Consider the following 16,149-nt stretch of genomic DNA (forward strand, 5'->3'; position numbering starts at 1 on the left):
GGCCTTTCTTCTTGATGCCTCAACATTAACAAAGCCTAAGGATAAACAACAGCAAAAAAGGGTATATGTTGAAAACTTTACATTCCAAGAAGGTTAAATATAAATTAGATTATGATTTATTTTTGTAAGAAAGATTTCACAACTGTTTTTGCTATTCATGAAATATTAAGTAATTGTGATTAATGAAAGTAATTATTCCATAGAAGTCAACATCACAGGTCTTCTGTGAGATACAGGATGAACACAACCATTCTCAAGGGAGATTCACTATAGAGAAGAGTTAAAAAGCTACTGAGAAATGCAAGAAAGGCTTCCAGAAATCCCTCATGGTCTATAAATATACAGTCTGACCTGGACTTGGTCTTGTTCCCAGGAGATCCATGAACAACCTTATTTTAAGGTCAAAACAAGTAGTCTTGGAAAATTTGAGGTATAAGTCCAAGTGAAGGGAAATCAATCTAGTTTAAGAATATACCAATAATGTTATATCCCTTTCAGTCTTCTCTTTAAATCATGCTTTCCTAAATTTTTAGATTAACTTTATTGAAGAGGACTATTGTATTATTTCCACATTTTTAAAAGTTTCTGACATTCCATTTTTACTTCCTGAATTATTTTCTTTGAGCCATCGTAAAATAGAGACAAAGCGAATCAAATTTGATTAGAGTGAGTGTTGCTGGAGTCTGGCAGAGAAGCAATGATTTACATTCTATTCTTCATGCACAAATTTGACAATCTAAAACAAAAGGGAGGACTGTCTTAAACTTAAAAATCAAAATCTACAGCACTGGATATCTAGCACAGCTGGGAAATAGCTGAATAGGTTAGAAGAAATGGCAGAGGTTTTCCTATATGCTTCTGGAATAACTTTATAGGTAAGTTTTCTCATGTAAAAGGTAAGTGTGCAGCAGAATTACAAAAGCATCAAACATTTCTCATAAAGCTAATAAGTAAGATCAGATGGAAAATCTGGGTGACAGCGCTGCTAAGATCTGAGGCAAGTACTCATTTTTTCAATTTGTAGTTTAGTGTAAAATGAAAAAATAGATAAATATTGCATGTCCCTTTAAGCTCAAATATAAAAATGTTTCTATATATACATTTCTAGCAAGTCACAGAAGATGTCAAACATTAATGATTTCAATGAACTTGTAAGACAAACCAAGAAGTAAGTGAATATGTTCTCTGTTAAATAAAATATTTAGGTTATATATTTTATCATACAATACATACATATATATTACTATATAATATATATAGACTGCTCACATACAGTATAGAAAACTACACTAAAACCTATTAATATAAAGTAACTAATTAATTTAAATAATTTATAATTAATACTGTGCTTCATTTGCTAGGAAAATTATTAATTGATTTCTCATCTCATAAAACCTATAACTATACTGGTTGTAAATTTAGTCTTCTAAATTTCACTTTAACCTTGTGATGGAATTAAGATCATCCATTTCTATTTTTTAGGTGGGAGTATCCATTAACAAATATGTGACAGAAAAGAAAGAAAAATGCCTATTTCTCTTAATTTGTCAACAAAAATCAATAATATACATAAATTGGACAAAGGAAGAAGTACTGATTTTATTTACCATCTTTCAATGATGTGAGTTATTGTATAAAGGTTTCCAATTTTCTCCTGCTACATTTCTTTTTTTTTTTTTGACTCCTGCTACATTTCAAATCATGTAAGAAAACTAAAAAAGCAAAACTCACAACCAAATGCAAACAAGACGATCAAAAGAAATTAAGATCATCAAGGACTATAGAATGTATTTTACAATGGTATCAATGATGGTGATATTGATCATCATGAGTTATAACTTGCATCTCCTCCCTTTAATTCTCTTGCCACCTAAATACCTTTAAAAGAAGAAAAGGAGGAATGAACCACACAGTGATCACAGAGTTTGTCCTGCTAGGCCTTTCTGATGATCCTGACCTTCAGATTGTGATTTTTCTTTTCTTATTTATCACATACTTATTAAGCGTCACTGGAAACCTGACTATCATCACCCTAACCTTGGTGGATCCTCATCTGCAGACACCAATGTATTTCTTCCTCCGAAATTTCTCTTTCTTAGAAATCTTATTTACAACTGTGTGTATTCCTAGATTCCTGGGAGCAATTATCACCAGGGATAAGACTATTTCCTATAACAACTGTGCAGCCCAACTCTTTTTCTTTATTTTCATGGGGGTGACAGAATTTTACATTCTGACTGCCATGTCTTATGACCGCTATGTTGCCATCTGCAAGCCCCTTCATTACACCACCATCATGAGCAGGAAAGTCTGCACAGTGCTTGTGCTCTGTGCGTGGCTGGGCGGGTTCCTGACCGTTTTCCCACCCCTCATGCTTCTGCTCCAGCTGGATTACTGCGCTTCCAATGTCATCAATCACTTTGCCTGTGACTATTTTCCCCTTCTACAACTATCCTGTTCAGATACGTGGCTCCTAGAAGTGATTGGTTTTTACTTTGCTTTGGTTGCTCTGCTATTCACTTTGGCACTGGTGGTTTTATCTTATATGTATATTATCAGAACGATTTTGAGATTTCCATCTGCCAGTCAGAGAAAAAAGGCTTTCTCCACATGCTCCTCTCATATGATTGTCATTTCCATTTCTTATGGAAGCTGTATATTTATGTATGCTAATCCCTCTGCAAAAGAAAAGGCATCATTGACAAAAGGAGTAGCTATTCTCAACACCTCTGTTGCCCCTATGCTAAACCCCTTCATCTACACTCTGAGAAACCAGCAAGTAAAACAAGCCTTCAGAGATGTGGTCCATAAAGTAGTATTTTCTTCAAGTAAATGAAATATTTCTCCTGGGGCAGGGTGGGGGAAGGAGAGTCTAAAGAGTAACTAGGTAAAATCCTGAAATTCCTACATATCTCTATCAGTATGCTTCTTCTTGTAGTCTCTTATATGCCCCATTATAGTTAAATATTTTCCTGCCTCATTTCTTCCACTTCCATACCAAAGTGTCTTCATGCATTGTTTATTGACTTATTTTAAAATATGGTAGACTTTATTTTTCCTACAAAACTTTGTCGAAATGAAGTGCATTTCTTTTCTGTTTTGTTTTATTTTGTTTTAAGATTTTATTTATTTATTTATTTGTCAGAGAGAGAGAGAGTGAGAGCACGCACAAGCAGGCAGAGTGGCAGGCAGAGGCCGAGAGAGAAGCAGGCTCCCGGACGAGCAAGGAGCCCCATGCGGGACTCGATCCCAGTGCCCTGTGATCATGACCTGAGCCGAAAGCAGCGGCTTAACCAACTGAGCCACCCAGGCATCCCATGAAGTGCATTTCTATAAGACATACTTTATACACGATATAGAAAATAGTATTAATTCTTTAATAAATTCCCCAAGTGGCACGTATAGTTTCAAAATTAGTGTGTGATCTCTTTTGTTTTTTCAAGTAGTTCATTGATGATCTCTTAACATTAAAAAAAAAGACACTTAATCTCACAAAACAAACTGAGGGTTGCTGGGGGTGAGGTGGTAGGGTGGGGTTATGGACATTGGGAGGGTATGCGCTATGGTGCATGCTATGAAATGTGTAAGCCTGATGATTCACAGACCAGTACAACTGGATCAGATAATACATTATATGTTAATTTTAAAAAGCTACACTCCCAAACTATTGTATATTAAATTCCATTCTTAGAAGTAATAAGAAGCTGTGATTTGCACTTTAAATGTAGAGCTTTTATTTTGTGAAATTTAGTGCATATCACAAGGTAAATATTGATCATGATTTGAGGACTATTTATAGAATTTCCATGTTCTCTAACATTTTTTTTAAGTATTTATACTTGGGGCATCTGAGTAGCTCAGTCAGTTAAGCATCTGCCTTCCATTCAGGTCATGATCCCAGGTCCTGAGATCAAATCCTGCATCAGGCGCCCTGCTCAGTGGAGAGCCTACTTCTCCCTCTCCCTCTGACTCCCGCTCTCCCTATTTGGGCCATCTCTCATTCTCATTCGTTCTGTCAAATAAATAAATAAAATCTTTAAAAAACTATTTATACCTGTTAAAGATTTGAAGCAAATGCAATAAAACTAAAACACATGCCACTTTCCTAATTCATTGAGCATCTTATGACAGTTATTTTGAATAATTTGTCAGATGTGCCTATATTTCTCTAGACTCTGCTAATGAAGATTTTGTTATTTGATTGGAGAATTTTCTCTGTTTCTTCATGCTTCTTGCACCTTTGGGTTGATACTTACACATCTGAAAAAACAATGGCTTCTCACAGTCTCATAAATCTGGAAGACCATCACCCTTCAGTCCAGCTTCAGTCCACAAAATTCTGGGGGCCTCTCAAAACTTTTCCAAGGATGTGTCTTCTCACACTTCCACGGGGATCTTCCCAATTCAAAGACTTTACCCATTTCCTTATTTTCTTATTTTATGGAGTTTGTAATCTCTTGCTCACTCTGTTTCTGTGTTACCTCAAGTCCTTGAAGCAACATCTTGCCATCCAGATCCTTCTTGTTCTCAGCAGCCTACAGTCACCTAGGGTATGTCAAGTGCCCTAAGTTAACAAACTAATGCTTTGTTTTTGTGGATTTTTTTTTTAAAGATTTTATTTATTTATTTATTTGACAGATAGAGATTGAAAGTAGGCAGAGAGGCAGGCAGAGAGAGAGGAGGAAGCAGGCTGGCTCACTGCTGAGCAGAGAGCCCAATGAGGGACTTGATCCCAGAACCCTGGGATCATGACCTGAGCTAAAGGCAGAGGCTTTAACCCACTGAGCCACCCAGGCACCCAACAAACTAATGTTTATTTTTTGTTGTTGTTGTTTTACCTTCGACTCTTCTTTCTGCAGTGTTCTTCCTTACTTTATGTAAATCTCTGACACAGTGAATTATATTATTTTCCTTCTTTTTAAAGCATTTCTCTTAACAATTCTGTCCAGTCTGGATATTGACTTCACATACATTTAATTTCTGTTTGTCTAAGAATTCTGTATTTTTTCAGGAATTGTTTTCGTTGTTGGTGATGGTGGTTTTTTTTTGTTTGTTTGTTTGTATGGGGTTTTTGGATTGTAACTCTGTGCATATCTTTTCATTCTGTTCTTGCTTTCCATCTACTTTACCCCCTAGATCCCTTGTGATATTAATCATATTTATTTCAAATTTCCAGCCTTAATATTCTAATACCTCTGCCATGTCTGGTTCTGAATCATGCTCTGACTCTTCCAATTTTTTTTTTTTTTTTTTTTTTTTTTTTTTTGCCTTTGTTATGCTTGTACTCTTTTCTTGACACCCAGACACGATGCACTGGGTAAAAGGAACAGAGCAAGCAGACTTTTAGAAATGTGATGGTCAGGCATGGGAGGAGGGGAAGAATTCTATAGTCCTGCAGTTAGGGCTCAGTGTCTTAGTGAGCCTTGGCCTCTGGGCTGTAAATTTTGTAAGTGTTTCTCAGTTTTTTTCCTCCACTTTAGTAGAACAGGAAGGTTAGAGTGGGCTGGAGTTGGGTGTTTCCTTTTTCCCACATGGAAGTCTAGAGGATACTGGAGTTGGGTATTTCCGTGTCTGGGGTCAGTTAAGCTCTATAGTGTCCCAGCAGGTTAGGCTCTGGTTAGCTAGATTTCTGTGAGGGCTGGCTCTCTTAAGAGCACAGCACTCTCATGTATTTCAAAACGGTCCCTTTTCCTCTTCCCATGAAGAAGCATGAGGTGATTTTTCTGACATTATATTGAGGTTTTCCTACTCTAGCACTGGACCTTATGGCAGTTCCTGCTCATGAGCTTCTACTCCCTTAAACCTTCACTTCTTATATTTATCTGTCTGATTTTCAATCTTGAGAGCAGTGATTTGCCTGCTCTAAGGATCCAAAAGGAGTTGATTTTTCAGGCTGTTCATCTTCTTTCTTTCATTAGACCCAGGTGGTGATTTGTGACTTCTTACATGCAGAACTGGAAACTGAAGGTGTCATATGTCTTAGAGCACATTATTTTTTGTTTAATCTCACATTTCCATATGCTCTTTGCATGACTATTGATCTGTCTCAAGCTACTCCTTCTTTTGAAACAGAAAGCTCCACATATTATGTTTTACTTAATTTGTTAAAAATTTGCATTGGGGGCGCCTGGGTGGCTCAGTGGGCTAAAGCCTCTGCCTTCGGCTCAGGTCATGATCTCAGGGTCTTGGGATAGAGCCCCGCATCGGGACCTCTGCTCAGCAGGGAGCCTGCTTCCTCCCACTCTCTCTGCCTACCTCTCTGCCTGCTTATGATCTCTCTCTCTCTGTCAAATAAATAAATAAAATATTTTTTAAAAACTTGCATTGTTAAACCAGTTTTAGAAATGAAGAAAGAAAGGCCTTTAACAATTTTCCAGTCTTATAATGTGAGTAAATAGCAAAGCTTGAATTTGAACCTATCTCTCTTGGATCTAAAATTCCATTAAGAAAAAAGATCTTTGGGCACCTGGGTGGCTCAGTTGGTTAAGTGACTGCCTTCGGCTCAAGTCATCATCCCAGAGTCCCAGGATCGAGTCCTGCATCAGGTTCCCAGCTCCATGGGGAGTCTGCTTCTCCCTCTGACCTTCTCCCTCTCATGCTCTCTCTCACTCTCTCTCTCTCAAATAAAGAAAATCTTCAAAAAAAAAAAAATCCTTGTGATATACTGTCTTCCATTGATATTCTTGTATACCATAGGCACTTATATATCAAACTAAAAATATTTTTGATCCCTAAAGTAACAAAATTTTGTATCTATGAAACTTTTAATAGAAATTAAAGATACCTGTTTAAATAGCTTTTTTCACAGATAGGCAGGTTATACTGATTAACTGTGATATAAACAATTAGGTCATCCTCAAACATAATTTTATTAAATACTATGGTTGAATAAGAATAATATAGAATATTTAGCTAAGTCACTGGTTTTGGACTTTTGGTAAATTTCAATCAACATAAAAACTATAAAATATTAAAAGTAAATTTTGGTATACATTCATATTCAAAAAATGACTAAATATAATGAAATATATATATATATATATATATATATATATATATATATATTACTTAGTATAACGGAGAAAGCTTCCTCATTAAAAATACCTTGGCATAGTATCAAAGTTCTGAAATGAGAGGTTACCTTACATATTTTGGGACACTGTTATTTATTTTTAAAGATCATATTGATTTATATAGAGAGGGCAAGAAAGAAAGCATGAGCAGGGGGAGGGGCAGAGAAGGGAGAAAGAATCCCAAACAGACTCTGCACTGAGCTCAGACCCTGAGGTAAGACTCAATCCTAAGACTCTGAGATCATGACCTGAGCTGAAGTTGAGTCAGACGCTAACCAAATGAGCCACCCAGGTGCTTCATAACTTTGGCTATTATTATGTGACATTATTTGGGTCTTTTTCTCTCACTGACTTGCCCTTAATCTTCAGTAATTGCATGTCAGTGGGAATCATATCTATTTTGATTCCATTTTATCCCCAGTGTTTTGTGTACTATTTAAAGATAGCAGATCCTCAAAAGATATTTGTTGAAAGATATTTTGTCATTTCTAAAATGAAACAGAAAGAAATCAGAGTTGTAAAATCCTACCAAGTTCCTAGATTTTATGCTTGCATTAATTACAGGGTTAAACCCAACACAACTTTCAAATAGAAAGGGACCTTCTAGGTAGTAGATACTTCTCCATAAATAGCACCATAACTATGATGGGAGAATAATTTCAAGTGATTCTTGGAAAAGATTGAAGAGTTCAATGAGTATTTAATCCATAGTTTTTAATGTCTTTCAATGGGAAATCACTGAGCATTGAACTCTATCCCATTCTTTTTATTGTTCTGTATTCCGAGTTTTTGAATAATTTATTTGATATCTACGAGCTTGGAGAGCCACTTTTATGGAGACATTTCAGTATATGATAAAAATGTAATGTTTTCATATAAGATTAAGTTGTCCGAGTATTTTACTCAGCAAAAGAAATGGGAGCATCTAATCTTAAGAGAAATCCTGATTTAGGAAATTCAGGAAATCTCTCCCAAAAACCTTGCACTTTAGTTGTTTTCTCATTTAGATCATATGCAAAATATTCCATATGCTTTTGGCTGACTTCTTATGCCCTTTCTATCTCTTTGGGCATTATCCCAAAAAGTTTCCTGTTCCAATATTGGTGCAACTGTTGATAACATTTGTACAATCCCTAGTGTATTTTCCTCTAAGCCCTTGTTGGCATATTTGATTCATTGGAGTATTTGCTGTGAGACATAGGCATATACAGTAAATAAAACATGTGCCTCATGCAGGGGAAAATCCATATAGAATCTTCATCCAGAAAAACCCAAAGTAATTCCAAGTCTAACTTCTCTTCATTGTTTTTGTTACTGTAGCTACAATGGAAAATGTGTAATAGAAAATTAGCTATAGAAATAAAGTAATACCAAATGTTTTTAGAGTGATTTTTAGAAATACTGAATCTCTTAACCTAAAACTGAAATAGTTGTCAATGTGCTTTTTGTATAATTTCAACCAGCTGATGCAGTACATTTATATGACAAATACAGGTAAGATTATAAAACTGAAACCAATGATAAATTTCCTTTTCTTAGCACTAATTCATTAACTCTTAACTCAACTTTTCATCAGATCATGCAGAATAACTTGAGGTTGCTATTTCTTTCCATATATGTCTAGTGTTATAAAAAATGAGTATGTTACATTTCCTGTTTGTCATAATAATTTATTTTTATTAATTTTCAGAAAATTATTTTCTTGCTTTGGTTTCTCCCACTGACTGTAGGTTTACTAAGTAGCCCATGCTCCATTTCCCAGCACAAAGAAATTAGTATTTCAATTCTACCATTTAATAGCTGATTGTTTTTATGTCGCTTAACCTCTCTCATTGTCAATTTCTTCAGATTAACATAAGGTTATCAAAAAGAATAAATGAGGTTAAAAGCATACAGCATTAGCACTGTCTCTCAATGAGTGAGAAAAAAAATGGTTTTGTGATTTTGTAATGGAGCTGTATTCCTCAAATGTGATAACTGATTTTATTTGCTAATAAGATATTAGTAACTACTGTCTAGGAATACATGCTATAATATTTTGGTACAATTTAATTGTGCTTATAATTAAATTAGTCCTAACTAATTCCATGATGATATTCTCATTTCAAAATTAAAAAAAAAGAACTAAAATAGAGATTAAAAACCTGTCAAAACTCACAATACTATAATGTAGCTAAATTACAGTTTAAAATAAAAAAATATTTATTTATATATTTTAGAGGGAAAGACGGAGAACCCAATGGGGAGAAGAAGAGGGAAATACAGAGAAAATTTCAGACTCCACGCAGAGTGCAGACTCCAAAGCAGGGCTCAATCTCATGTCCCTGAGATCATGACCTGAGTCAAAACCAAAGGCAGACTCTTAACCAACTGCGCCATCCAGGCACCCCTAAATTGCATTTCTAATCTATTTTGCTTTGAATGCAAAGCCCACAAGTTGCCCTAAAAATACCACACATTATACATTAAGTTCTGATGCCATACATTTTATAAGAATTCTTTTCCTTTTTTTTGAGTTGAAAATCATCTGCAAATGTAGATACTTTGTTAATAAACTCAGATAATCATGATATAAGTAGAACATCTCTATGACAATCTACAGATTGTGAACGGATTTAAGTGATTACTGTTTTTCCTTTGTTATTCCTATTCATACTGGTCGATCTGACTTGGGATTCAAACTTCCCCTTTCCATTAGGAAAAAAAAACAAGGTCATTTCTTTTTTTCAGAGGATTCAGGTAAAGTGCATTCCAAACTAATTTTGGTACTACTCTAAGGCATTGCTAAAGTAATAGTCTGAAAAAAAAAAAAAAAAAACTACATTGTTTCTTATGACATTTTTTGCATTCAGTCGCCATGAAGTTCTTACATGAGATTAAGTGTCACTAAATATTTTTTCATCAAAAATGGAATGAATCATTGCAGGAAAAAAAAAATGGTACTTGGGGGCGCCTGGGTGGCTCAGTGGGTTAGGCCGCTGCCTTCGGCTCAGGTCATGGTCTCAGGGTCCTGGGATTGAGGCCCGCATCGGGCTCTCTGCTCAGCAGGGAGCCTGCTTCCCTCCCTCTCTCTCTGCCTGCCTCTCTGTCTACTTGTGATCTCTCTCTGTCAAATAAATAAATAAAATCTTTAAAAAAAAAATGGTACTTGGTATAAACCAAGAAATTAATCAAGATATCAAATTAAACCAAAATTTTGCACTCTTCTCTGACAAATTAGCCTAGCATATAGACCTAACACCAAGAAAAAGAATGTCAATGAGAGAGAAAGAGAATTGGAAAACTGTGTATTCATGATATGGGTGCAAATTGCCTTGAAGATATATATATTCACAACTTTTTTAGGACTTCTAATTTAAGAAGAGAGATTTCAGCACATATAGAGAATGCAGAATGGTAAAGTTAGTGTCCAGTTGTGGAATGTAGGGAGCTTTTACCACTACTCTAATTATTAAAAAATAAATAAATAAATAAGCACTTTCTCAATCCTTAATAGGTCTTTTTAAATAGTTGTATTTTTAAATTGGACAATTTAGGAGATGATACCATTCTTTTCTCAAGAAGGCCGTCCTTAAAATTCATATGAAACAACAGAAGAGTCCTAAAAGTCATTTACTTAAATAAATAAAATAACTGGTTTGTGCTTATTATTTTATTCACATATCTGTTATTTCATTTAACATGATAGCAAGTATTTGTTCATTAAATTGATTAAATTTCACTTTCAATGGGCTACACAGGTAATTCAACAGTAAGATATCAGGACAGGTTAGAATTCATTGAAACAAAAAGAACCAAAGGACACACTAAACTTGTGACCATAACTTATATGTGACTGGGAAAAAGAAACATGAATGAGTAGTTAGGAAGGAAAGCCTAAAATTATATATCTTCAAGTCTCAGGTATATGTTTCATTTCTCTACCAAAAACATCACAGAAATGGTTGAGAGATCAGAGTCTATACACAGCTGTTAATTATAGAGAATTGTTCTTTGAGAACAATGACTTTTATGATTGAAATATCCATCATACACTTGAATTGCCATAAGTTTGTTTGCAAAATGTCATTGCGATGCCTGTTTCTCTTGTAAGTGCTCTTTAGCCTGTTTTCTCCAGTCCTGAGAAATAATAAAAGAAATATTCATTTCTTATGAATCTCACATGCTTTCCCAGTAGCTTTGGCAGCATCCATCTCAGTTGGAATTTGCCTCAAATAATCAACAGCAATATTTTTTGCAAAACAGTGAAGTGAGTGAAAAGAGAACTCGGGCATGTAAGGGGAAAAAAGAGCAAGAAATTTCATAGTATTATGAGGCATTATATACCAATGATCAACAATTCTATATCTTGAAACTAAATATCTTATTGCAAGATTTCTCTCATGACTCTGAATTGAAAATTTTATTATTTAATGAGAATGCACAGAATAAGGGATAAGAAAATGGATTGGTTCAATTTATTGAGGGGAATTTAAACTTCACTCTAAAATGCATTGTTGTTGTTGTTGTTGTTGTTGTTGTTCAGGAAGAGAAGATAAAGGGATTTCATATATGATTCATTGATTACTCCAGGGTTGATAAAACAAAGCTTCTATAAATGAATACTGATGTAAATAAAATGAAAAATATAAAAATGTAATATGGGATGGAAAGTAGAATACATACATAGGGAGAATACACTAACAACATTTAGATGGAAAAAACTTGGAAGGAAAAACTATTCTGGAGAAGACAGAGTTTATTTTAAATGCTCATCCAATTTTGCTTCTTTAGCCAATGAAATATGTAGATCCAATCTACTAAATTTCTCTGTCTTTTCATATTCTGTACTCTATAATATCTGAGGACAGTATGTCAATGAATTCATTGCCTACAGCTTAAGATCAGGAGTAAGCGGTTGAAAGGAGAATGTGAGTCAGAGTGAAAACACAGAAATCTGTTACATTGTTAAAGATTTAACTTCAATGAATTTCAAATTTAGAGATACCTCCATTTTAGTGACTTTTTCCTTGACATGTCATCTTTTCTATGTTACACTAGTACAGTGAGTAATAGTACAGGAAACTAAGGGACAGAAATGAGGAAAGGAGACACTTTTATTGTTTTTGGAAAAAAGACAAGTAGTTGTAGTTTCCCATTAAGAAGGGGACCCATGAAAGAAGTACATTTACATCTACAGGCAGCATTTCTATTCCAGTTATCAAACATGCAAAAAAAAAAAGAAAAAAAAAACTAACTAAAACCCCTGTTCTTCTCATTTGGAATACATGGTTTGGATGAGACTTTTTTTTTTTTAAGATTTTATTTATTTGACAGACAGAGATCACAAGCAGGCAGAGAGGCAGCAGAGAGAGAGATGGGGAAGCTGGCTCCCTGCAGAGCAGAGAGCCCGATGCGGGGCTCCATCCCAGGGCCCTGAGATCATGACCTGAGCGGAAGGCAGAGCCTTTAACTCACTGAGCCACCCAGGCGCCCCTGGATAAGATTTTTAAAAATCTTTTTAGATTCAGTTTCCAATCTGTGAAATAAGGATTTTATGGAGAAACATTCTATGTAAAACACAGAGAGCAACACATGATAAAAACTTACTTATACATGTCACCTATTTATTAAGATGTCTTAAAGATCTACTACATCAAATTGGTATGGCATAATATATTTATTTCCAGAGATAAACTCCTGAACTATCCGTGGATAATCCTCTTTTCTACAATCTGCTTGGTTTTATTTTTCCCTCTAGATTATACAAGAGAGGAAATAAATGAATAACCACACAGAAATAACAGAGTTCATCCTCCTGGGATTGTCAGATGATCCACAGCTTCAGGGGGTGATCTTTGTCTTTCTGCTCATCACCTACATGCTCAGCATCACTGGGAACCTGACCATTATCACCCTTACCCTGCTGGATTCCCACCTCCAGACACCCATGTATTTCTTCCTCAGAAATTTCTCCTTGCTAGAGGTTTCATTCACAACTGTCAGCATACCCAAGTTCCTGGGCAGCTTGATTACAAGAGATAAAACCATTTCCTTTAATGACTGCATGGCTCAGTTCTTTTTTTTCATCCTCTTGGGAGTCACTGAATTTTGCCTTCTGGCTGCCATGTCCTATGACCGTTACATTGCCATCTGCAAACCTCTGCATTACATGACCATCATGAATCCCAGAGTCTGCAAACTCCTTGTCTTTGCCTCTTGGTTGGCTTCATTCTTAATCATATTCCCATTACTCATGCAGTTCATACAGCTTGATTACTGTAAGTCCAACGTTATAGACCATTTTACCTGTGATTATTTCCCCTTACTACACCTTTCTTGTTCAGACACAAAATTCCTAGAGATAGTGGGCTTTTCCTGTGCTGTGTTTACTCTACTGTTCACTTTGGCATTAATAATTCTGTCCTACATATATATCATTAGAACAATTTTGAGGATTCCTTCCGCTAGTCAGAGGACAAAGGCCTTTTCTACCTGTTCATCCCACATGATTGTCATCTCCATCTCGTATGGCAGCTGCATTTTCATGTACATTAATCCAGCAGCAAAAGACAGAGTGTCTCTGAGCAAGGGTGTTGCTGTGCTAAACACCTCAGTAGCCCCCATGCTGAACCCCTTTATTTACAGCCTAAGGAACCAGCAAGTCAAGCGAGCCTTCATGGACAGGGCAAGAAAGATTGTATTCTTCTCAAACAAATAAAAAATAAAGGATAAAAGTGTTTTCATAAATTAGAGGCATAATAAAGAACAAGGAAACAAAAAACAAGGTCCCTCAAATGTCTATGAATATCAACATAGTCTCACTACAGTTTTACTTCATTGTTTGTATTTCTGTTGCCAACAGTATACAGAGGATATTTGAATATATATTTTTTCCATTTAAAAACCAACCACTGGGGCGCCTGGGTGGCTCAGTGGTTTAAGCCTCTGCCTTCAGCTCAGGTCATGATCTCAGGGTCCTGGGATCGAGCCCCACATCGGGCTCTCTGTTCAGTGGGGGAGCCTGCTTCCCCCTCTCTCTCTGCCTGCCTCTCTGCCTACTTGTGATCTCTCTCTATCAAATAAATAAATAAAAATCTTTGAAAATAAAAAAATAAAAAATAAAATAAAAACCAATCACTTTCTCATGCATTTCCCTTCCTTTGAGTTAGTCTTTCCACTCTATAACTATAAAAATGACCTCATTTTCTTCTTCTAAATATTTTTAAATTCCAACTTTTCCACAACAATTCTTAAAAATTAAGATACATAAAAAGAACAAGAGCATAAGAGAGAAACTGTTATATGATTCCATCAGGAAACACACCTTCTAGAAATTCAGAAAATATTAAGTCATGTTTAACACTTTTAATTTACTATACAAAGACCATAAATACAGTCATGGCTTAGAGTTATAACATTCTCTTACTTTTTCTGGCGATTTTGATATAACAGTTTATACATACAATTCATTTAAGTGCAAATGATGCAAAATCTTATTTGTTTCATGATATACTTTGTTCACAGAAAAATCATTTTAACAAAAATCAGTTACGAACTCACTATCATTGTGTTTATTCAGTACTATACTGGATGGTCTAACCAGGAGACTAACAGGATAAGCACCAATACATTTACTAATATTAGAAAGGAAAAAACAAATAAACCTTTCTTAGCAAATCACATGATATTTCCTCCTAAGGCCTTAGTGCATTTACACGAGATGGTTCTTAAACCAGACACACTCCTCTCCCAGATATCTGCATGTCACCTCAATAAGGCCTCCCCCAATTTCTCTACATAAAATTATAGTAGGCCCCTACTTCCAAAGTTTTTCAGTTTTCCTTTACAAAATAGTTACTAATTTATAAAAGACACTATAATTTAGGAATCAATCATGCTCATTCCTTATTGTCTGTTTTCTCTCACATCCTTCAGCCCAGGAGAGCAGAGATCTCTGTATCCCCTGCAGACAAAATGTTGTGGTCCACGCAGAAGGGTGCAGGGCCTGACTAGATGCTTCCCAAAAGCCAGTTGTGCTGTGTCTTCTCAATTCTGCATTCAGAAAGCCCACATCAGTAGCTTGAAACCTGCCATGTGAGAGACTTCACATCTTGGAACAGGATCAGCTCTACAGATCAGCCCCTCACCTCCACCCCCTGAAAAGCAGTTGTTAGACTTTTACCAGAAGTCACTAATACTACTCCCTTAGAACCTGCATCTGCCATGTAGTGGGTTTTCAATAAACACTGAGTACATAAAAACATTTGAATAATTTAGAATGGTTCCAACGCTCTGGTGCTCTGACTAAATATTTTACCCAACATAAACATATGTAATAATGTACGTAACAGTGAGCTAGCTTTAAAACAGTGATCAAATAAAATGTGCATTTTATCATAACTAGACATTTTTTATGACAAAGAAATACTTATTGAATGTTTTCTAATGCATTTGTTGTTCATTTTCCTCTTTTATTTTACATTAGACCTTTTGGCAACTATGCAAAGATCAATTTATTTGATGTGTATTGACTTTTCATGAAGTTATTGAGAACAATTCTTGTTAAAGATTGCATTGGAACTTTCTAATGGTAGGAACTCCTATGATGCAAACCCTTATTTATTCCACACACAAAAAGATTCTCTTAACTATATGGGTTACACCAAGTAACTTATCAGATCCAACATCATCTGTCAATCATTACACTTCTGAGATTAAAAATTCAATTTATAGAATAATAGCTCAATTAAATGATGGTAGTCAGTAAGTAGGAGGCCAACCAACATCTTGTGGAGTGGCTTACCTCCACAAGAGCATGATAATATATCACTGAAAATGATTAGTAATACATACTGGAAATATTCAGTAATACGATGCCAGTTCAGGTTTTAGAGAAAGTCTTAAAAGAGTTGGATCCCTTAACCATTTGATTTAACAAATTTTGTCTTTTGATTTAGAACATGTTACAGCAAACCATTACTTGTAATTAAAATCCATCCTCCATTCTTTGAGGAGAGTGAAACCTGGTAGCTTGAACGATGTTTCATTGACCTAAAACATAGTCACTCATCAACCTCAGAATACATGGTGGTAA

At 35.3% G+C, this 16,149-nt stretch overlaps 2 protein-coding genes across 2 annotated transcripts; both read left to right on the top strand.

Moving 5' to 3' along the window:
- The first annotated feature begins 1,900 nt into the window (after positions 1 to 1,900).
- On the top strand, positions 1,901 to 2,836 carry LOC116592473 (olfactory receptor 6C3). Its single transcript, XM_032345664.1, has one exon. It carries the CDS (start codon positions 1,901 to 1,903, stop codon positions 2,834 to 2,836), a length of 936 nt encoding a protein of 311 aa, XP_032201555.1.
- Positions 2,837 to 12,834: 9,998 nt separating this feature from the next.
- LOC116592474 (olfactory receptor 6C1-like) lies at positions 12,835 to 13,773 on the top strand. Its single transcript, XM_032345665.1, has one exon. The coding sequence runs from the start codon at positions 12,835 to 12,837 to the stop codon at positions 13,771 to 13,773; it is 939 nt and encodes a 312-aa protein (XP_032201556.1).
- The last annotated feature ends 2,376 nt before the right edge of the window (positions 13,774 to 16,149 follow it).

Source organism: Mustela erminea, chromosome 6 (assembly GCF_009829155.1).
Source record: "Mustela erminea isolate mMusErm1 chromosome 6, mMusErm1.Pri, whole genome shotgun sequence".
NCBI lineage: Eukaryota > Metazoa > Chordata > Mammalia > Carnivora > Mustelidae > Mustela > Mustela erminea.